At 38.0% G+C, this 23,089-nt stretch overlaps 1 protein-coding gene across 1 annotated transcript in view; it reads left to right on the top strand.

Annotated features, from left to right (window-relative positions):
- The window catches only part of LOC114646078 (sorting nexin-27-like), a 167,545-nt gene that overhangs the window by 80,603 nt on the left and 63,853 nt on the right, over positions 1-23,089 (top strand). Inside the window, 2 exon segments of the mRNA XM_051923278.1 lie at positions 92-170; positions 17,725-17,888. Of these exon segments, the coding sequence (XP_051779238.1) occupies positions 92-170; positions 17,725-17,888 (243 nt within the window).

Raw genomic sequence — 23,089 nt, 5'->3', positions numbered from 1 at the left:
ATAATGTAAAACAAAATACAAATAGATGTTCCAGTTATGAAAGGAATGGTGTAACTTTCAATACTTATCTCAAAACATGTTTTTTCTACAGGCAGTCGCCTCTAAAGTGGGCATGGACAGCATTACTGCAAGTTACTTTGCACTGTTTGAAGTTATCAATCACTCCTTTGGTAAGTTTTAGTTGTATTCTCATTTATTTCAGAATCATGTAAATTGTATTAGAAGATATTAAATGTTCTTACAAGGCTTTAATTTGTTTCAGTATTTTCATGGCATTGTAGTCCAATGGTTAAATATTGTACTTAAACCTTAACTTTCCTAGGTTAAAGGTTAAAAGCTTCTCTTTGACCCTGAGCAAGTGACTTAACCCATCTATGTTCCCACTGTAAAAAAAATATAAATTTAAACAATCATACTGAGGCGGCGCAGTGGTAGCGCTGCTGCCTCACAGTTAGGAGACCTGGGTTCGCTTCCCGGGTCCTCCCTGCGTGGAGTTTGCATGTTCTCCCCCATGTCTGCGTGGGTTTCCTCCCACAGTCCAAAGACATGCAGGTTAGGTGGATTGGCGATTCTAAATTGGCCCTAGTGTGTGCTTGGTGTGTGGGTGTGTTTGTGTGTGTGTCCTGCGGTGGGTTGGCACCCTGCCCGGGATTGGTTCCTGCTTTGTGCCCTGTGTTGGCTGGGCCCACGTGTCCCTGTGTTCGGATTCAGCAGGTTGGATAATGGATGGATGGATGGAAATTGTCCCTAGTGTGTGCCCGCCCTGCCCAGGGTTTGTTTCCTGCCTTGCGCCCTGTGGTGGCTGGGATTGGCTCCAGCAGACCCCTGTGACCCTATAGTTAGGATATAGCGGGTTGGATAATGGATGGATGGATGGACAAACATACTGTTTTTCTTTAATTAGAACTTTCTTTCCTGCCTTCCTTCCGCTTGGCATAACAAAGATAGTAAACTTAAATGAAGTACAATGTTAATTGCAATAACTTCGTTCGTTGACAGTTTTTGCATAAGAAATAACAGAATATATGTGTTTTGATTCCTGTTTTTGCAAATCTTTTGTTGAGCAAAACATTTTAAAATAAGACTACCCTTAGAAAAACTGGAAACATTTCACTGTTAAAATCCACATATAGGCATTATCAAAACTGTGTGACTGATAAAAGATGGAGTTTGTCAGAGGTGCTTGATAGAGAAAATAGACTAGGCCTCCTGCTGCCATTCTGTATTTTTGTTTTCCATCTGCATGTAGCCAGCCATGTGTATACAGCACAACCTGGACTGTAAAAACAAACAACTAGTGTGTAGGAATACCAGATAATAACGAATGTTTATTTTTATTTAAGGAACTTTTTAATTAAAGTATCACTGAACACCCCTGCCACATTCCTTTAAAGAGCAATTAGGTACACTCTTGAGAATCCGCTATTCATCACTGTTGACTCAATAGTGTGGTCGAAATTTAGTATCTTATTAAAGAAACAATCATCATCTAATAGGACAATTCAGTAATCAGGCAGGAGAAAAGCTGTTCATTGTATCTTTTAATTACTCCTCAGCAATTATATTGCTGTTATACAAATAACTTTGCAAAGTAAATATCAATCTAGCCCCCCCACCATTTGCTGTTATACAGATAACTTTGCAAACTAAATATCAATCTAGCCCCCACCCCCCACAGAGGGAATGTGGAGCAGTATGGTATCTATCAGTCATGCAGGAATGCTGAAACCAGTCCCATTAATATTGCGACGTACTGTAGTTAATGTTTTCTGTTTACTTTGTTTAGGGCAGGCTCTGCGTTTTTACAACTACATAGAAAGACAGAAGGTGTGTGCGCAGGGGGAGGGAGGAGACAGGAAGGAAGGGGGTGTGGGGACATGTGTGTATGGATGAGGAGAGAGAAAGTCTCAAAAGTCAACAGTGTATGAAAAATGGGTAAAGACAAAACAAATAGTGACATTTTGTTATAGGTATGCCTAGCGATCCTAAATAGCGGGCTGGGGAATTTTTTTTTTTTTGCTGTTCTGTTCAGTTCTTGTTTAATAAACTCAGCATCTTTGGAGCACCACGTTTCCAGCACTTGTTTTGTGTCTCACCCTCCTTAGTCACTACAATATTACACGTTCATAAGAGCCAAATGTTATAGTTCTCCTATAGAGAACACGAATATGTCCAGGAGTAGCAAGCCAAACCAAAGAAAAGAGAAAGAAAGTAGAGTGGTGTGGAGGTTATTAGTTAAATAGTTGTGTTCTGTGGCAGTTCCTGTAGAAAATTTTGAAGTATTTACTTTATTATTCCAGTCTTGAACTGGAGCCTAGACAGGCATTCTCGATCCACTTTTCTTCACAAATGTAATATAATACCAGTGTCCTCCAGAGAACATCTCTCAGCCAGCATAGCAAGCAGAAGTCAAAGAAGAAAACCACAGTCTGGACTGGTAAATTCCTAATTATTTCTAGAAACAAGATAAAAATAACCCAAAACAGTTAAGCTCCAGTGGTGGAAAGAGTACTGAAAATTTGTACTTAAGTACAGATACTGTTACATTGCTGAAATAATACTCAATTACAAGTAAAAGTACTAGTGTTAAAAAAGTACTTAAGTAAAAGTACAAATTACTCATCTCAAAAACTACTCAGACTACTAGTTACTTTTTGGATGTTGATATTTAATGAATTATCAAAAACCATTGAATCAAATCGGAGAACCATGTGGAAAACAGCTACTACAAATATTTCTACATTACTAATGAAGTATATGAATGGATCAAATTTAAGAAATTTGTTTTCTAAACAAACAAAGATTAAACAGGAGTTTTGCCTGTAGTATAAACTTTTACCAGAGTACTGCAAACAAACAGCTGGGCAAGGGCCTTAAAGCCTTGGACATAAGAAACATGTCTTGGACAGTTCACTTTCTGAACCTTTTGTTAAGTTTCAGCAAAAGCTGATTTTCAAAATTCATAGAGTCTATCCGGCTTCGTTTGGATGTGAATAGTAGACCAGCACAGCTAAAAAGCAGTTTGCATGCAGTTGATGCAGGCAGAGCTGTGTTTAGCTTAAGAGACGGCTTCTTGATGGCTGGGAAGGAGTGAAGCAGCTCCATGCTGTCCGATGCACATGCAAGGTAACCATCAAGCTCAATGGGACTTTGCATCATTCTGGAGAGTGGTCTGGAGAAGAAATCATCATCATCAGATGACTCTCTCTGCTGATGCTCACTCTCATGCTCCGTGGTTTCAAGATGTTGTTTCAGGTATGTCAAGGCTGTAATTGGAACACAATTACTTTAATTTATGTGACTATTTTTAAATACCCACAACAAATGATACTTTAATATTTTGAGGAACTATCATGACTGAGATATAACATATATACACTTATACCAGTATGCAGTCATAGCAACATGCAAATATATAAATTTGAACTTACCAGCCTCTATAACATCTGCTCTGTCAGTCCAGGAGGTCTTGAACTTGGGTAAAAAGACTGCAGCAGCAGCCAAGTCTGGATCCGCCATCATCTGTCCAAAACGCTTCTGCAGGCCATTTTGCAGGGCTTTGATGAGTGGCATGCAGGTCTTGCTTGATGTCTCCAGCCTGTTCAGTTTTGATAGAAGTTGGTGGATTACTGGCAGCAGCCATCCCATGTAGGTGCTGGACTCTGACTGGAGAATGTTTGAAGCTTTTACCAGCGGCTTCATGGTGATGCAATACTCCCGGAGGAATGCAACTTCTGCAGGACTCAACCTGGAAGATAAAACGTGTATAACATAAACAACTAAGCCAATTATGACTTTAATAGGAAGAGACTGCATAAATGGTACTTAATATTACTCACATTTTCACCTTGAATTCGTCACATACACTTCTCATGGCATCTTCCCCCTTCTCGTCAATGATGCGTATTATTCTTTCAATGGCAAGATAGGTTGAATTCCACCGTGTTGCACTGGGACGAATGATCTGTAGCCCACCCTTGTCCTCTACTACTTCACTAGCCAAATGAGATCGCCCAGTTTTGTTCCAAATGCCCTGGCATTTTGCAAAGGTTGCACAGAAAAGCCTTTTGTAGGCGTCATTCATGCACTCTGCAAGAGCTGTATCTGTTGTTGCCACAAGATTTTAACAGGTGACATTCACATCGTTGATGTGGAGGTAGTTGATATTCCATACCAGAGTCTTCATCAAGGATTACACTCCATCCATCCATCCATTTTCCAACCCGCTGAATCCGAACACAGGGTCACGGGGGTCTGCTGGAGCCAATCCCAGCCAACACAGGGCACAAGGCAGGAAACAATCCTGGGCTGGGTGCCAACCCACCGCAGAGGATTACACTTGTATCATGATATTCAATATGGTCACTCACATCAAGAGCATCCAAGTCTGCTTCATCCTCATCTACCTCTGCATCATTCTGTGCCCCAAACACATGGAAAGCTTTGATAAAGTTGGATCCACTATCAGTTGTCGTCCTTACAACTTTGTCTCTAATCTTGTATTGGCAATGGACATCATCAAGAGCACTAGCAATCATGTCAAATGTGTGAGACTCTTTCAATCATTTGCACGCTAGTGCTGCAGATCTTCTTTCCAAGGACTCTTCCTCTATCCAATGGCAAGTGACGCCAAGGTAGCTTTTCTGATGAGCTGACCAACAATCAGTGGTGGTTGCAACAAATTTGGCTTTACCCAATTCTGCAATTATAGTTGTCTTCATGTCCTCAGCAGCGTCACAGATTCTGGTACGAACGGTGGACCTGGAGATGACTTTGGCATGAGGTTGCAATGTGGTAATTAATTCTTTGAAAGCTGGCTGTTCAACTACTGCAAATGGCTATAGACCTTCACATATGAAATTGATGATAAGCTTGTCAACAGCTGCTTGAGGGACACGTTTGCTTACAGGTGCCAACATCACATCTGGTAACTTGGCTTGCTTACTTGCTGAGAGCTTATTTGGTGTGGCTGTGGTCTTCCGTTGACGACTAGCTGATGTCGCAATGATGTCATGGTACTGATCAATCTTTGATGGATGTTTCCTCTGGAAAGATCACAGAGGAATTATACAAAGGAAAATATAAATTATATCAGCCAAACTATATATCAGTCACTGCGGTGGGTTGGCACCCTGCCCAGGATTGTTTCCTGCCTTGTGCCCTGTGTTGGCTGGGATTGGCTCCAGCAGACCCCCGTGACCCTGTGTTTGGATTCAGCGGGTTGGAAAATGGATGGATGGATGGATATATCAGTCAGACTCTAAACATCACTTCCTCATATCACTACTTTCAACACTAAAGAAAAAACATTTTAAAAAAATCATTCACCTAGAGTAATTATTTAAGCTAAACTTTGATTGTTTAGAATGAAGTGTGGTAAATTTGTTTAATCATTAGAAACCAACCATACATCCATTTTTATATTTTGGGGGGGGGGGGGGGGGGGAAATTTCTCCAGTCAAACCCATTTATGCAATTCCAGTACAGTTAAATACTGTGTATTTGGCCCCAGTGTGCAGGAATATTAAAAATGAGGCAAATTTTACATAAATGCTGCATGCAAAAAAAATTTTTTTTTTCTTTGCCCCAAATTGCGTGGGATTAGTATTATGTGGGCATGTCTTTAAAGCTGATACTTGGGTAGCACCACAAGCAATTTCATTCTGATATCTTAATTCCCGAGATTATAAGGGCATCACTAAAAATTAGCTCTAAATATCATGGGTGCATAGCTGGCACCTTTATTCTTATGGTTTTAGGCGATACAAGTATCTTTTCTTTAGCTTTAAAACTGAGCCTGCTACAGCTTCTATATGTGGCTGACTGTGTTGTCGCTGCAGCGGATCTTTGAGGGTTAAGTGACTGAAAATACTGAGATAACCTTAAGATAATGAGAGTGGTGTCTTGTTTTCACAAATTGTGAAAAATGAAATGATGGCGAGACTCTTTTAAAGTATGCAGGGGAACTTTATTTATTACAGCTCTGACATTCACGGCATCCGTGCTCTAAATTAACTTCAATAATAGTAAACTTTGAGGTCCCTTTTTCTGGTGCCTTCCTGATGACATAGATGTCTAAACCATGCCTGATAATAATACATTTCAATGACATATAAATATTACAGTGGTTCCCCTAATATTTTGTGATAGTATTTTTTAATATAAAATATGCACGCGTGCGAGCGCGTACATAGGTTAGCTAGCTCAGTTATACTTGAATCGCAGGCTAACAGATGACATTTGTTGGCTTCAAGTAGACAAGCTAGTTACCTTAGACATATTAAAAAATGAAAATAGTATAACAAAAAAATTGCTGTAAGTTTTCTTACCATAATGTGTTTTTTGAGATTAGAGGCTGAAGTCTTGTATGCCGAAATCATCGCTGATGGCAAACAAAGTTTGCACTGCATTAGCACGCTGTCTCCTTTCCTCCCTCTGTACGTGAACAGCTCCTCCAGGTGCGGCCAGGGGCACTCATCCTCCAGTATTTCTTGATCTTTTTCACTGCTTTGAATGTTGCTGTCCTCCATGAAGTTTGTTTCTCCAAACCTTCAATCCTTAAATTACTCCGAGCTCCTTCACTGTGCGATTATGATCAGCGGGGGCGGGTGCTTTTTTCAAGTCCAAATATCAGGGGCCATTGGTCCGTTTGCCATCGGATACTTTTATTGGCTACCGAAATGCCTGTCAAAAGTTTGAATATTAATTCAAATTTTTGGCGTACTCAGGAACGAATTGTCATTTTAATTGTAGCAAAGTAGATTCTTTACTTTAATTCGTACTTAAATACAAGTAAAATTACAGATTTTAAAATATACTCATAAAAGTACAAGTACCCGATAAAAGTACTTAATTACAGTAACGTGAGTAGTTGTAATTCGTTACTTCCACCCCTGTTAAGCTCCATACTCCCTTTCCCAATTGCTCTACTTACAGAATATTGGTCAATTATGTGCAGTCTTGTGATTTACATTATTTAGAAAAGAAATTTGTATTTCACTTCATCCAGGGCTAACAGATTATTTTCAAAAGTTACAATTATCTTAAAATACATCTATTATTACCTCTCAACTTTTAGTCTTAAAGCTAAACAGTTTCTATATTCATATCCCAGCTATTTTTCTTTAACCTAATATTTTACTAATTAAATTGACACAGGTAGAAATTTAAGTGTCCGGAATGTTTCATTTGAGCATCGAGTTATAGAAAATGAAGCTGAACCCTATTATCAGCTATGTAGTCATTCAAACATTAACACTCTAATTCACATTTAAGATATTCAAATTACTTGTGAACAAGGAGTGATGGGAAAAGAAATCAACATCTCATACTGTATCGAATGCCTTATAATTTAAAATCTTGTTTTTATTAAAAAAATACTCTCAGGGTAGTTAGTGCATCACACCATTACATACAGTACTTTAAAGAAAATATTTTGATATATAAAATTTAGCTATTGATTTCTTTTACCCATGACCTCTTCTTAAGGCTATAGTCCATGCATGCTTTTTTCATTGATGTCATCCCGAGATGCTTCTTGCAGCTTCTCCAGAGTGATGATCTGCAGAAAAAGCACAGTCTACCCATTTTGTTAGTTAACCCCCCTTTTGTAAAGCATATCTTAGTACACAACATTACCTAGACTGGAAGCCACTGCTCATAACCAGCTTTCTTGCTATCCTGGAGAATGTCTTTTAGTGTAAAAAAAAAAAATAATAATAATACTTTCTTCCATTTGGGAATGGCCAGTACTCAAAGGAAAAAGGCACACACATTTATACTAAACCTGGAATTTTAATTTAGTAATCAATTTCATTGGACCTAATCATATTCACTTTTTAAGTTTAAAATTTAAAACATATTTATGTACGCCTTTGTCCATTTCCTCATCATTTAAAACACCGCCATATATTTTAATACAAAGTCTTTAACCAAACATATTCTCAAAATCACTTAAATTCCTTGAAATGTACTTCAGTCATAGAGATCTTTCACATTGCACAACATACTTAAACTTACACTTTGTTTAACACATTATACTTACTCAAGTTTTATTATTATTTAGCATGCACTATTTAAAGCATTTACACACACTTTTCCTCTTGTTGCTTACATTTATTTTACTGGGGCAACAATGCCAATCACTGCGCCACCATACTTCAATCACCTAACAGCTCATGGAAGGCATTTAAAACAATGTCCATAACAAATATGCACCTTCACGCATGTACAAACACACACATATATACCAGCAGTATTTTATCCTTGAAAGAAATTGTCTCTATATTTTAAAATTAGCAAAGAGCATTTTTCCCTAAGACTTCATCAGGGTCTGAAGGGAAGATGCTTTATACATACCGGTATAAACATTTTTATAAGCAAAGGGGAGACGTTTTCATTTTATCAAATATTACACATTTTCAAAACTCACATTTTAACCCAAATTAACTCAGCGCTCTGGAAATGTATTAAATATTTCTAAATTTGTGTGCACAATATATTTTTAGCAGACACTCTGAACACTCAATTTAATACCAGTACATTTTAGACAAAGAAGTCCCATTCACACTTCCCCTATACATTTCTCTTACTTTCTAGCTGCACTCTTTGCATGTGCAACTTCGCAGCGCATTCAGATTTGACTATTTTTAAAATATTTATTAACCAATCACCTTCATCACAATATGTTAATAGGATCTTCCTTCTTGCCCTCCTTCCTACTTCATCGTCACTCCACTTACTCTCACGTTCGGAACACTTGCTGTTGCCGTTAAAAACACCAGTCAAAGAAAGGTACATTCCCCTGTACAAAATCTTCCTTCCTAAACCTGCTTTCGGCCACCGGCCATTACACGGTTTCCTAAATTCAAGACCTGTCTTCTGTTCTACATATTTATTATCAGCCTTTGACTTCCCAGCCCTACAACATCAATTTACACATGCAATCTCTCAGTCACAATAGTTACACCATTTATTTTCTTTCAGTTCGCTGCACAGTAAGATGTCTGTTTACTTACACACTATGCCTGGCACAAAAAAAAATACGGACTCATTTATTTTCACAGAAAATACCAAGTCTACATAAACCTTACATATTCCTTGTTCTTACTAGTTAACATTTTCTACATAACGCATAGGGTAAATTGTTTACTCTAGTTATTATTCATTTATTTTACTCTACCTTTAGCCCGATCTTACTGTGGGATTCTCCCTCCCACTGGTTGCAACCTTATTACCTCAGGGAGAACTTTAACATCCTTTTTACTGAAGCGGGGAACGCTATCACCCTTACTACGTGCCTGGGACTTGAATCCAGGACTTCTCAATCCATTTAACAGCATTACTGTCTACTGAGACCTTTTGCCAAACCCAGAGAGAGATCTGGGCAACTCCCCCAGACAATAGTGGGTCACTTCCTCCGGACGGCAACCCAAAATAATCCGCTGCGTGATGAGGAGTGATCTCTGCACTATTCTTTAATGCTCTGTCTATTCTGCAAAAGGCTCTTTACCTAACTACACTAACTATCCTAACTCTAAGAAAAAACACTCCTATTGCATGACATCTAACCCAGCCCCTTATCCCCAAAAGAATGAATGAACATGCCTCCTCCTACCATTTCAGGTCCGACAATTGTGTCCTCTGGAGGGGAGTCCCGCACAGATGGGGACAAGTTGGTCCTAATTTCGGATGCACCATAATTATCTCGTCGGCTTCGCATCTTTTCATATTCTGCTGGGAGTTCCCTCCGGGGTACGGATCGCCTTAACGTTGGGTGCGAAAAACTGTGGTCGAAATTTAACATCTTATTAAAGAAACAAACATCATCTAATAGAACAATTCAGTAATCAGGCAGGAGAAAAGCTGTTCATTGTATCTTTTAATTACTACTTGGCAAAATGCCTTGGAGGGAGCATTCTTCAAAAGCAGTCCATTACGGAATGGTCAGAGAAACAAAGGATAGAGGTCCATTTTATAAACTGTTGAATTTACACACGGTGTCAATCAGTGCATACATTTTACTCTGTTTGGTTCGTTGGTTTACACCCAAATATTTATATAGAATAAAAGTCTATTGTATTATATTCTGGTTCTTCTTATTCCTTTTGAGATGAGACACCACCCTTGAAATTTCTGGATGCTTAAAAGTATATTATTTTAAATGTTTTTGCAGTGAAGTTAAAGGAGACTTTGTGGTACATCTTTCTGCCAGCATTAGCTGGTAATTTGATAGCATATCTAGTAAGCAGTGCCTTCATTAGGGATGTCTTAAAATTAATTTTTGGGAACCGTTTGTGGAACCTTTAAATGAAAAAAATCATTTTTTTGGAAAGAAAGGAGGAATGCAGTACATTGCAAAAAAATCTGAGGTGTAACCAGTTTTTCGATTTTGTATTTAGAATTTAAAGTGAACGGCATTAATTTGAATCCATATATAGTGTGAAATCTGTTTTAATTTACAGCATGGTTTCTCCCCTGAATGGCAAATGCAATTCATGGATTTTTTTTGTTTGTTAAAGAAGAAAAAAATACTGATGTTATTCTGTTAAGCTTTGCCAGCTTTCAAACATACAGGACTGAAACTGTGTTAAATTTCAATATTGTGCGTCTGGCATACCAGTTACCACAGCATTTATCTTTTGTCATTGTTAAAAAAAATGTTTATATTCTTATACTCTGATTTTTTTTCTGCATGGTATCAGCGTAAGATCATTATTCCTTAGTCCCTATTACTATTAAAATGACTGATGTATAATTTATTATTCACATATGTTAGCAAAGCCAATGTCATTTATTGAAATGCTCTCAAAATGTCTTTTGGGTGGACAGGAACTTAACATTATGTCAGCAGCTTGCACAAGTCTCCATATAACCAATAATAATATATAATAATAATTATATAATTATATATTAGTAATAATTTAACAATTTCCTACAGAGAAAGCTTATTTTGTCCACTTATACCCATGATCTTGTTCTTTTGGTCATTACTCAAAGCTCATGACTATAGGTGAGGGTAGAAATGTAGTAAACATTTAACTAGTAAATCAAAGGCTTTGCCTTCAGGCTTAGCTCTTTCTTAACCACTAAGGGTTGATATAGTAACTGCATAATTGTGCTTACTGCCTATATCCATCTGTTGATCTCATTATCCCATTTCTACTCATTTGTGAACATGACCCTGAGCTACTTAAACTCCTCCACTTGAGGCAGTAACTCACCTGCCTCTTGGAGGGGACAGTCCATGTTTTTCCTACTGAAGACCATGGCTTCAGAATTTGTGGTGCTAATTCACATCCCTGCCACTTTGCACTCTGTGAAAAACCAATTCAGTGTGTGCTGGAGTTCACAGCCCAATGTAGCCAAAATGACGACATCATGTACAAAAAACAGTGACACAAATTCTAAGACCACCAAACTGGACATCCTCCCCTCCACAGTTGCTCTTTGATATTCTGTACATGAAAATCACAAACAAGATAAGAAACAGAGCACAACCATAGCAGATTCCAACACCTACTCAGAGTGGTACAGATATAAGTATGCAGACACAGCTCTCACTGCAGTTATATAGGGACCAAATATCTATTGTTAAGTGCTACTCTCCCAGCACCACCCTACAGAATCCCTCGAGGGACATGGGCATACGCCTTCTCCATGTCCATAAAACATATATAGACCAAATGGGCATACCCCAGGATCCTCATGAGGATAAAGAGCTGGGTCATTGTTCAGTGGCTTGGACAGAATCCACATTGCTCACCCTTGGATAAACATATCCACTTATGATATGTTAAGACTGTCTTCTTTCCAGTTTTACACAGAAGTAAAAAAACAGCAATTAGGAATGAGATACAGGATTGTCACTCCCTTGCACTCGCAAGTTATTTGCTACAAGTAAAGCATACATTGCTATCATTGAAAACAGCAAATCCAGTCCGTTCAGCAGATTGTTTCAGCAGGCCTACAGCTTTGATTCATAATTCATGCCCAAAAAGACTACTGCTGCCTGCATATCAAATGAAAAGCTGTCTGAGCCACTGGGATATGTTATTTTAGAAACGGTCAATTATTGTGGTAATCAGTTATAGCATGCACCCTCAACCTACTATGATTAGTAATGAAGGAGGGAATAAAAACAAAACTGAGTGCTATTATAAACAATGCTGCACATCCTCTCTATGATATACTAATACTGAATATTCACCTTTAGTGAAAAATTATTCAGCAGAAGTTTGCAAGCAAATGCTGCTGGTGTTCTTTTTACCAACAGCAATATGCCTTTATAATGCCTCATGGTGACTGTAACTGCTCCTTTTATCTTTGGCGAAGTCGGGAGGTTTCCTTTCTTTTTAGTAAGTCTGTAGTGTATTTGAGGGGTGTAGTTGTTGTTATAATTTATTTATTGAGCTTATGTAAAATGCTACATTTTCCCCCTTGGAACAAATAAAGTGCTATTTTTCAACTCCATTTATCCTATCTATCCATCTATCCCATTCATCTCAGTGATAAAAGTGTTTCCTAGGCTTTGTCAGTTATTTCAAAGGCACAAAGCATTGTGTCTTGTTTCTGTTATAATCCAAAAAAATCAAAATCATGCTAAAAAACCTTTTGATAGTTATGAGTCTATTATAAAAATTAATTTGAAAGCTCAGAAGGTACAGTGCATCCAGAAAGTATTCACAGCGCATCACTTTTTCCACCTTTTGTTATGTTATAGCCTTATTCCAAAATGGATTAAATTCATTTTTTTCCTCAGAATTCTGCACACAACACCCCATAATGACAATGTGAAAAAAGTTTACTTGAGGTTTTTGCAAATTTATTAAAAATAAAAAAACTGAGAAATCACATGTACATAAGTATTCACAGCCTTTGCTCAATACTTTGTCGATGCACCTTTGGCAGCAATTACAGCCTCAAGTCTTGTTGAATATGATGCCACAATCTTGGCACACCTATCCTTGGCCAGTTTTGCACATTCCTCTTTGCAGCACCTCTCAAGCTCCATTAGGTTGGATGGGAAGCAATGGTGCACAGCCATTTTAAGATCTCTCCAGAGGTGTTCAATCGGATTCAAGTCTGGGCTCTGGCTGGGCCACTCAAGGACATTCACAGAGTTGTCCTGAAGCCACTCCTTTGATATCTTGGCTGTGTGCTTAGGGTCGTTGTCCTGCTGAAAGATGAACCGTCGCCCCAGTCTGAGGTCAAGAGCGCTCTGGAGCAGGTTTTCATCCAGGATGTCTCTGTACATTGCTGCAGTCATCTTTCCCTTTATCCTGACTAGTCTCCCAGTCCCTGCCGCTGAAAAACATCCCCACAGCATGATGCTGCCACCACCATGCTTCACTGTAGGGATGGTGCCAGGGTTCCTCCAAACGTGACGCCTGGCATTCACACCAAAGAGTTCAATCTTTGTCTCATCAGACCAGAGAATTTTCTTTCTCATGGTCTGAGAGTCCTTCAGGTGTCTTTTGGCAAACTCCAGGCGGGCTGCCATGTGCCTTTTGCTAAGGAGTGGCTTCCGTCTGGCCACTCTACCATACAGGCCTGATTGGTGGATTGCTGCAGAGATGGTTGTCCTTCTGGAAGGTTCTCCTCTCTCCACAGAGGACCTCTGGAGCTCTGACAGAGTGACCATCGGGTTCTTGGTCACCTCCCTGACTAAGGCCCTTCTCCCCCGATCGCTCAGTTTAGATGGCCGGCCAGCTCTAGGAAGAGTCTAGAGTCTAGGATGGAGGCCACTGTGCTCATTGGGACCTTCAAAGCAGCAGAAATTTTTCTGTAACCTTCCCCAGATATGTGCCTCGAGACAATCCTGTCTCGGAGGTCTACAGACAATTCCTTTGACTTCATGCTTGGTTTGTGCTCTGACATGAACTGTCAACTGTGGGACCTTTTATAGACAGGTGTGTGCCTTTCCAAATCATGTCCAGTCAACTGAATTTACCACAGGTGGACTCCAATTAGGCTGCAGAAACATCTCATGGATGATCAGGGGAAACAGGGATGCACCTGAGCTCAATTTCGAGCTTCACGGCAAAGGCTGTGAATACATACTTACAGTGGTGTGAAAAACTATTTGCCCCCTTCCTGATTTCTTATTCTTTTGCATGTTTGTCACACAAAATGTTTCTGATCATCAAACACATTTAACCATTAGTCAAATATAACACAAGTAAACACAAAATGCAGTTTGTAAATGGTGGTTTTTATTATTTAGGGAGAAAAAAAAATCCAAACCTACATGGCCCTGTGTGAAAAAGTAATTGCCCCCTGAACCTAATAACTGGTTGGGCCACCCTTAGCAGCAATAACTGCAATCAAGCGTTTGCGATAACTTGCAATGAGTCTTTGACAGCGCTCTGGAGGAATTTTGGCCCACTCATCTTTGCAAAATTGTTGTAATTCAGCTTTATTTGAGGGTTTTCTAGCATGAACCGCCTTTTTAAGGTCATGCCATAGCATCTCAATTGGATTCAGGTCAGGACTTTGACTAGGCCACTCCAAAGTCTTCATTTTGTTTTTCTTCAGCCATTCAGAGGTGGATTTGCTGGTGTGTTTTGGGTCATTGTCCTGTTGCAGCACCCAAGATCGCTTCACCTTGAGTTGACGAACAGATGGCCGGACATTCTCCTTCAGGATTTTTTGGTAGACAGTAGAATTCATGGTTCCATCTATCACAGCAAGCCTTCCAGGTCCTGAAGCAGCAAAACAACCCCAGACCATCACACTAACACCACCATATTTTACTGTTGGTATGATGTTCTTTTTCTGAAATGCTGTGTTCCTTTTACGCCAGATGTAACGGGACATTTGCCTTCCAAAAAGTTCAACTTTTGACTCATCAGTCCACTAGGTATTTTCCCAAAAGTCTTGGCAATCATTGAGATGTTTCTTAGCAAAATTGAGACGAGCCCTAATGTTCTTTTTGCTTAACAGTGGTTTGCGTCTTGGAAATCTGCCATGCAGGCCTTTTTTGCCCAGTCTCTTTCTTATGGTGGAGTCGTGAACACTGACCTTAATTGAGGCAAGTGAGGCCTGCAGTTCTTTAGACGTTGTCCTGGGGTCTTTTGTGACCTCTCGGATGAGTCGTCTCTGCGCTCTTGGGGTAATTTTGGTCGGCCGGCCACTCCTGGGAAGGTTCACCACTGTTCCATGTTTTTGCCATTTGTGGATAATGGCTCTCACTGTGGTTCGCTGGAGTCCCAAAGCTTTAGAAATGGCTTTATAACCTTTACCAGACTGATAGATCTCAATTACTTCTGTTCTCATTTGTTCCTGAATTTCTTTGGATCTTGGCATGATGTCTAGCTTTTGAGGTGCTTTTGGTCTACTTCTCTGTGTCAGGCAGCTCCTATTTAAGTGATTTCTTGATTGAAACAGGTGTGGCAGTAATCAGGCCTGGGGGTGGCTACGGAAATTGAACTCAGGTGTGATACACCACAGTTAGGTTATTTTTTAACAAGGGGGCAATTACTTTTTCACACAGGGCCATGTAGGTTTGGATTTTTTTTCTCCCTAAATAATAAACACCATCATTTAAAAACTGCATTTTGTGTTTACTTGTGTTATATTTGACTAATGGTTAAATGTGTTTGATGATCAGAAACATTTTGTGTGACAAACATGCAAAAGAATAAGAAATCAGGAAGGGGGCAAATAGTTTTTCACACCACTGTATGTACATGTGCTTTCTCAATTTTTTTTATTTTTAATAAATTTGCAAAAACCTCAAGTAAACTTTTTTCACGTTGTCATTATGGGGTGTTGTGTGTAGAATTCTGAGGAAAAAAATGAATTTAATCCATTTTGGAATAAGGCTGTAACATAACAAAATGTGGAAAAAGTGATGCGCTGTGAATACTTTCCGGATGCACTGTATGTATGAGTATAGCCCAGAGACAAAGCTAAAACTTCATGGCAGAAATGACCAGTGTAACATGTCAAACTTTAAAAGAAGTTACCCAAAAACAACATAATCTCTGAACAGAGTTGCAAGTACCTGCGGGAAGCACAAAGGAGGAGGACTCGCTCTCTATGTTAATAGACGGTGGTGTAACTGTGGACATTTTAACGTCAAAGTCTCCACTTGCTGCAGGGACATCGAACTGTTGGCCGTAAGTTTCTGTCCCTATTACTTGCCCAGAGAGTTTGGACACGTCATTGTTGTTATTGTTTTCATCCCTCCTTGGGCAGACGTGGAGGCAGCGAGTGACATCATCCATTCTGCTGTTGCTAAATTACAAACGTAGCACCCTGAGGCGCTTGTGCTAATCGCTGGAGACTTTAACCATGTGACGCTGGACAAAACATTACCTGCTTTCTCCCAGTATGTGGACTGTAACACCCGGGGAAATAAGACTATTGATTTACTGTATGCAAACGTTAAAGACGCATACAGCGCCACCCAGCTGCCTGCCCTTGGGAAATCAGAACATAACCTGGTTCTGCTTCAGACTCACTACAAACCAAGAGTGAGAGTCCTACCTACAACCACACGCTTATTCAGGAAGTGGTCCTCTGAGGCAGAGAAGACTCTGAGAGAATGCTTTGGGACTACAGACTGGGATATCCTGCAGGGGATCACATAGTGAGAACATTGAGGAGGTTGTTGACTGCACTACTGACTACATCAACTTCTGTATGGACATTGTAGTTCCAGTAAGAATTGTGCGCTGCTATGCTAACAACAAGCCATGGAAATGTGAATTTCCCCTTGGGATTAATAAAGTGTCTATCTGTCTGCCTGTCTGTCTGTCTGTCTGAAAATGTGACTTTCCATGATGAAATTAACCTCACTGCTCGAAACAATAATACCTTTCTTTCTGATGGGCAGTGAAGTCCATACTTTTAATTCTCTTGTACTTTCATGAATTCTCTAAAGTTTTATGAAGGCATGATCATCTAATTTTAAATTATTATGACTAAATGTTGTTTTACTTTTCTTTAGTAATTCTTTATATCAGCAACTAGTTTTTTGCAACACAAATTAACTGTCTTGGCAGCTCTTCAACTACAGAAAACAAACCCAGTTCTAATTACAGCCCAGCCATTTTAGGTAAAATTGTAGCTCAGCACTATGTTGTATTTTCTGTAGGAAATTCAGCAATAATAAATGTAATAATAAATTTTGGAGTCTGTATGTATCAACGGTGCATTGAATTAAAGATTCCATTCCTGTTTACATTGAGCCTGTTTTATCTTTGCAAGAAAAATGTTGACTGATTTTTAGAAAGAAACAGATCTTAAATGTTAATGTGCTTTATTGCATGAGCAGCAAATGACCTCATCTTGTGGTATCTATCTGCCCAGGAGGACAAGTGCTTTCTTATTTCACCAACCATCATCACTGATGACGAAATTTACTGGGTATTAAAAGACCATTGGTTTTACACTGGTGTTGAGGAGAATTGGAAATTGTCTGTAGATAAGTGAAGCTCATTATACATGTCCTCTGTGTATGTATATGTTTGTATGTGTTTGTGGCAAGCATGCAGTGTAGTGTTTTAGCCATCTCACAAAATATATACTGTCTTTTGGAAAACATAAGACATTTTTCTTATTTTTTTATTATATCAATGTTTATTTGTGTTTATTCAAAGTTTACACAGTTTTTTCTCAAGCAAAAATATATAATAGATAACTATTGTTAAAAGTAATTTTCTTGTGTGTCTAAATTAATCCTTTAGATTATTTTCTTTTGCTTTGGGTGTTTTGCAGTTCGGAAGCTGGCTCCCAATGAATTTCCTCACAAGATATACATTCAGAACTACACCTCTGCGATGCCAGGAACTTGTCTTGCAATCAGGAAATGGCTATTCACTACAGAGGAGGAAGTGTTGTTAAATGACAATGACCTCGCCATTGCATATTGCTTCCATCAGGTACAGATTTTAGGTTCTCCTCATGTGCTTTTACAAGATGAGAGTTCTCCATTTCAGTTTTTCACATAGATTCTATAAATAGAATGCTCATGATCTGTCATCTAGTTTCTTTCCAGGGGATCACATTTTTAATGTATTTATTTTTAAGTTCTATTGTGTTAAGATAATAAAAATATCGGTTTTCAATTTAGTACTGTGAAATTGCACATACCACAATAAATGTCATAAAAAGTGACATTCAAGCACACAATACATTTTCAAAATATTTTGTTGGATCTAAGAGGTTGCAAGTGGCAAAAAACAAGAGGCAACATAGAAAATGTACATGATGACATGTTATGGTATAGTAGTGTAATTTCAAGCCATTTACCATATACACATGAGGATAAATTAGAAAAAGACTTGCTCAAAGGTCACAAATTGATGAACAGACTACAGATCTCATTTACTTGAATGATGTTGTGTGTTATCATTCAAAGGATAAAGATATTTAATCATTAAAAAAGAATTCAATGTAAATGCTGTTAGTAGTGTGTGTGAAAGCTAAGACAGCGTTATCACTCTGATTGTGGTACTTGTGTTATACAGATCAAACTATTATTTTGATGAGTGATGGATGAGAGGTCAAATAGACACAGATGTTCAGTGGCATTTAGGTTTTATGCTTTAGTACTGTTACTGTAGCTACTTGATATAAGGTTCTGCTGTTATTTTAATTTAAAATATTTATGCCAATGAGTGCAGGCAGACTGATAATAATTTGTAGTGTCAAATTCTTAAAATTAATATCTTAATAACAATGTTTCCATTAGTAATATTTTGTTTTAGCTGTACTTTTGAAGAGTGGTATGGACAGCGCTGCTGTCTTTTAGTTCCAGCATGCTAGATTCAAGTCCCAGGCCCGGTCTCTTCTAGAGTCTCTGTGGCATTTTAATCTTGCTTGTTCCAAATGTCTGGTAGGTTAGGTTGATTGGATACCCAGTTTTCCCAAGTTAAGTAATTCTAATTGTGTGTGAATGGTTCCTGCCTTGAACCTACTACTGCTGACTGGGTGAGGAGGTCTGGCAATGAATAAATACATATGTATTTAGAACACTATTGTACCTTTAGGCTTTCATTTTGCTTGGTTAAAGATAATTTTATTGGTTTTTTTTCTCTCTTAATTGCAAAATGCAAATATGCTCTGCACATCTAAGGAGAGCAATAGGGAACATATACCTTTACATACATTAAGTGTAGATAACAACCAAAAATTCTGCCCTAAGCAAAAGTGGAACACTTGTCACAAAGATCAGAACCTTATTTAACTATTCAAGTAGTAAAGGTTTTGAAGTACTTACCAGTACACAGAAGACCCAGTAACATTTTATATTAAGGCTGTCATGCTTTTTTAATTATATTCTTTGCTTCTATTTTTTCTGCATCAGTCATTATTTCAGTCAGAACAATAAATATTTGTGCATTCAAATGAAAGATTTTAATAGGATCCTATCTGTGAAAAAATGTATTGTTCTTCTGTGTATTGTATGTGTGTATTTGCTGTGGTATAAATTCACAGTATTCAGAAATTTAAAACCTGTTAAACTTTATTTTCTTCTCCTTCTCCAGAACTTCAGCATGGTTTACAAGAGCCACAATAATGCAAAAATGTGTAGATCTGAAGTGACACCTTTATTTGGTTGCCTTCATTGTTATTGCCAGCAATACTGACAAAATGCTAGAACCTTTACACTTATGTCTGATTGGGGAAAAAAAAAACTCCCTGTTTCATTCAATATTTCACATCTGTGACCTACACCGCTTGTGGCTGTTTGTAAAGTGAGGTCTGTGGTGCTTAAAACGCTTTGTACTGTACTTTGTGGATTTGCAGTACTTTCAAACTTCATTTTGATCTTTAAAGGAACTGTCAGAAACAAAGGACAAAAAATCCTCCTTTAGTGACTTTAGTAGTCAGTTTGGCATCTACAACTGACAAAACGGTCAGCTCATTCCATAGCAATGTTGCCTAATTTTCTGGTTCCACCCTTTAACTGGAAAAGAGAAGGTTTTCAAAACTTTTTACTCTCCCTCATTCTTCATGTCATTTCTTGGCAATCCTTCCTGCCATTGACATTCTTTGTTATTCATTACTAGTAACAAGGCTCTGCATTAGGAAAGAATTAATTTTATTTTAATTACATGATTTATTTTTCAATTGAATTTCCACTAAGGATGTACAGTTTCTTCTCACATCTGTAATAGTACACAGTGTCCTTCTGGATAAATATAAAATTCAACAGTGTACCTTTTTATTATTATGAGATCAAATTTTAAGTAATCAACGTAAACCTCCGCACTAACATTTGTAGTGCACCATCTATTCGAATGTATTTTGTAATTCATGTAGTAATGAAATGCATTACTATAAATCTTTGTGATGCACCATCTATTGGAATGAAAAATGCAGTGTATATGTCTCTGTTATGTCATTTGGTATGGGATTTGTAAAAGCAGTTTTAATATCTGTGATGTTCCATCTGTTAAACTGACAAATGTGATGCGCCATCTGTTGGAATGACAGACACATAACAACTGACGCACAGACATTTATCCTGTTATATCCATCCTTAATGGATATTGACAGAAGTACTTTAAATTAATGCAAAATGAATTAATCCTATTTAATAATAGATTTGAATAAATTTAACCTCAAATATACACAAATTATAGCAATCTGCTAAGTGGAGGCAGAATGAATAATGGAGAGAAATATGCAAAGTCCCAAACATGCGGTTGCCCTGCTTGAATCTTACACTACAAGTTTCTGAAACTGGTTTTTTATACATATTCTTTTGTTTGACTTATATACCTGACCCGTTTCTTTGTAGTGTGCGTTTCTGTCAAGTGAGGTTTTTACTTCCCGTAGCCCTCAATTTAGCAATGGATAGATAACATTAATATGACCCAATATTTCCACTATTTTTGTTTAATGAAGTATAATTTGCTGCATTATTGTTTCAGTTTTCTGAGATAGTATGCCAAACAGGAGGCACTACGAAATGAACAAATTATTGTTGAATGAAATAGCTCTTTGTATACCGCAGATAGTAACAATGATCTTGCTTGCAAATATATAACAAAAAGATTTGACAAGAATGCTCGGATCTTCTTCCCAGCTGTGTTGTATATACTGTTCTGTTGAGACCTAGGTATTAAATGTTCATTTCTTTCTCAGCACATTTGATTTCTAAATCAACAGGTGGAATTTGTTTTTCTTTGGATGAAGGAACAAATATAAGCCCTGTAGAGAAAGTGTGCAATGCTGAGTTTGTCTTAATCTTAACACAGAGAAAGGGTGAACATTACTCAGGTATAACCACTAAACACTTAATGAATAAGAGCTTTGCTGTTTTACTCTGAAAGGAAGCGCTGCTTCATGCAATTTTCTTCACTGTCTTTTGGTCCAGTATTGCAAATCATTTCTGCTGGAGTAGTTTATCTCACTGCCTGCCTGAATAGGAAGCAGAACAGCAATAACCACAAATTACAGTGATGGTTGACCTAAACTGTTGAACCTTAAACACCACCATGCTGCTTTGTTCACTTTGATTAAGATAAAAATGCAATTCCCTTTTCAGCACCACCTTTTGGTTTTGCTCTGGAAATGCAGACACTGTTTTCAAACTGATAACTTGGGTAATTGCTCAGGTGTGCTGCTCCAATAAAATGATTGATATGCTTCATGAAGTATTTATTTCTACCAATTTCACATTTAACAATTTGTAATTTCCAAAAATGTTATTGGCTTGATCAGTTAAAGACCACAGCGTCAACATGCTCCTTTTAAATCATTGCCATTATGTTGGTCATTGAAAACATCAACTCAACAAAAAACACCTTTGCAGTAGTATTTTTATGCTAATTGCACAAGCTGCAGTGGCCTCTACTTGGTGGTAGCATGCTGCCCAAGAATGTATCACAGCAGCTTTAAGCTATTCATTTATTTAGCTCTTTGTTATTTCTTAATTTCTTCAAGAGAAATATTGCATGATGGATTGACCTCACCTGGAAGTGGTAAAAAGCCACACCTAACCCCATCAGTAGCATAGCATAGGAATCACTTCATGGCTCAGAGTAAACCACCTTTTAGCTACATGGACATGAGGCGAGTAGCCCATATTGCGGCTCCTTGTGTTTTTGTACCCTGAACCCTCAGTAGCCATAAAAAAGTGCATTGCTTGTTTACAGGTTGCATAACCACTCTAACATCTCATTCTGTGTCCAGAAATAGTAGCTTGGTTAAATCACAGTAGAACCATGTACCATGACAGGTTGTCTGTAAGAAAAACAGACTGGAAAAGAAAGATAAGCAAAGATAACCGTTAAATTATGTACTATTTCAGGAAAAATGATTCTCAAGAACTCTCATTCAAAAAGTCATAGTATTTTTTTTGAAGTTCCCCTCTACAACTGAGTTTAACATTTTTCTGTGTTTAAGAACAATTAATTACTAATTATCTTTAAACCCCAGAATGGCCAGTCTAGCCTCCACTTTTGACTCACTAAATAACTCTGAGCAAGTCACTTAATCTGCATTGGCATTTTTTTTTAAACTGTGCATTTGTACTTGTAGAAATAATTTAACCATGAGAAACATTCTTTTTAAAGTTTTATGAAATGCATTATAATGTTATAAGTAACACATACAGTTAGGTCCACAAATATTTGGACAGAGACAATTTTTTTCTAATTTTGGTTCCGTACATTACCACAATGAATTTTAAATGAAACAACTCAGATGCAGTTGAAGTGCAGACTTTCAGCTTTAATTCAGTGGGGTGAACAAAATGATTGCATAAAAATGTGAGGCAACTAAAGCATTTTTTTAACACAAAAGTTCAAAAGGGGCTCAAAAGTAATTGGACAATTGACTCAAAGGCTATTTCATGGGCAGGTGTGGGCAAGTCCGTCGTTATGTCATTATAAATTAAGCAAATAAAAGGCCTAGAGTTGATTTCAGGTGTGGTGCTTGCATGTGGAAGATTTTGCGGTTGCAGACAACATGCGGTCCAAGGAGCTCTCCATGCAGGTGAAAAAAGCCATCCTTAAGCTGCGAAAACAGAAAAAACCCATCCGAGAAATTGCTACAATATTACGAGTTGCAAAATCTACAGTTTGGTACATCCTGAGAAAGAAAGCAAGCACTGGTGAACTCAGCAACG

Source organism: Erpetoichthys calabaricus, chromosome 2, assembly GCF_900747795.2.
Source record: "Erpetoichthys calabaricus chromosome 2, fErpCal1.3, whole genome shotgun sequence".
Taxonomy (NCBI): Eukaryota; Metazoa; Chordata; class Cladistia; order Polypteriformes; family Polypteridae; genus Erpetoichthys; species Erpetoichthys calabaricus.
The sequence above is the reverse complement of the archived record's forward strand: the minus strand, read 5'-3'. Positions and strand labels throughout refer to the sequence as shown.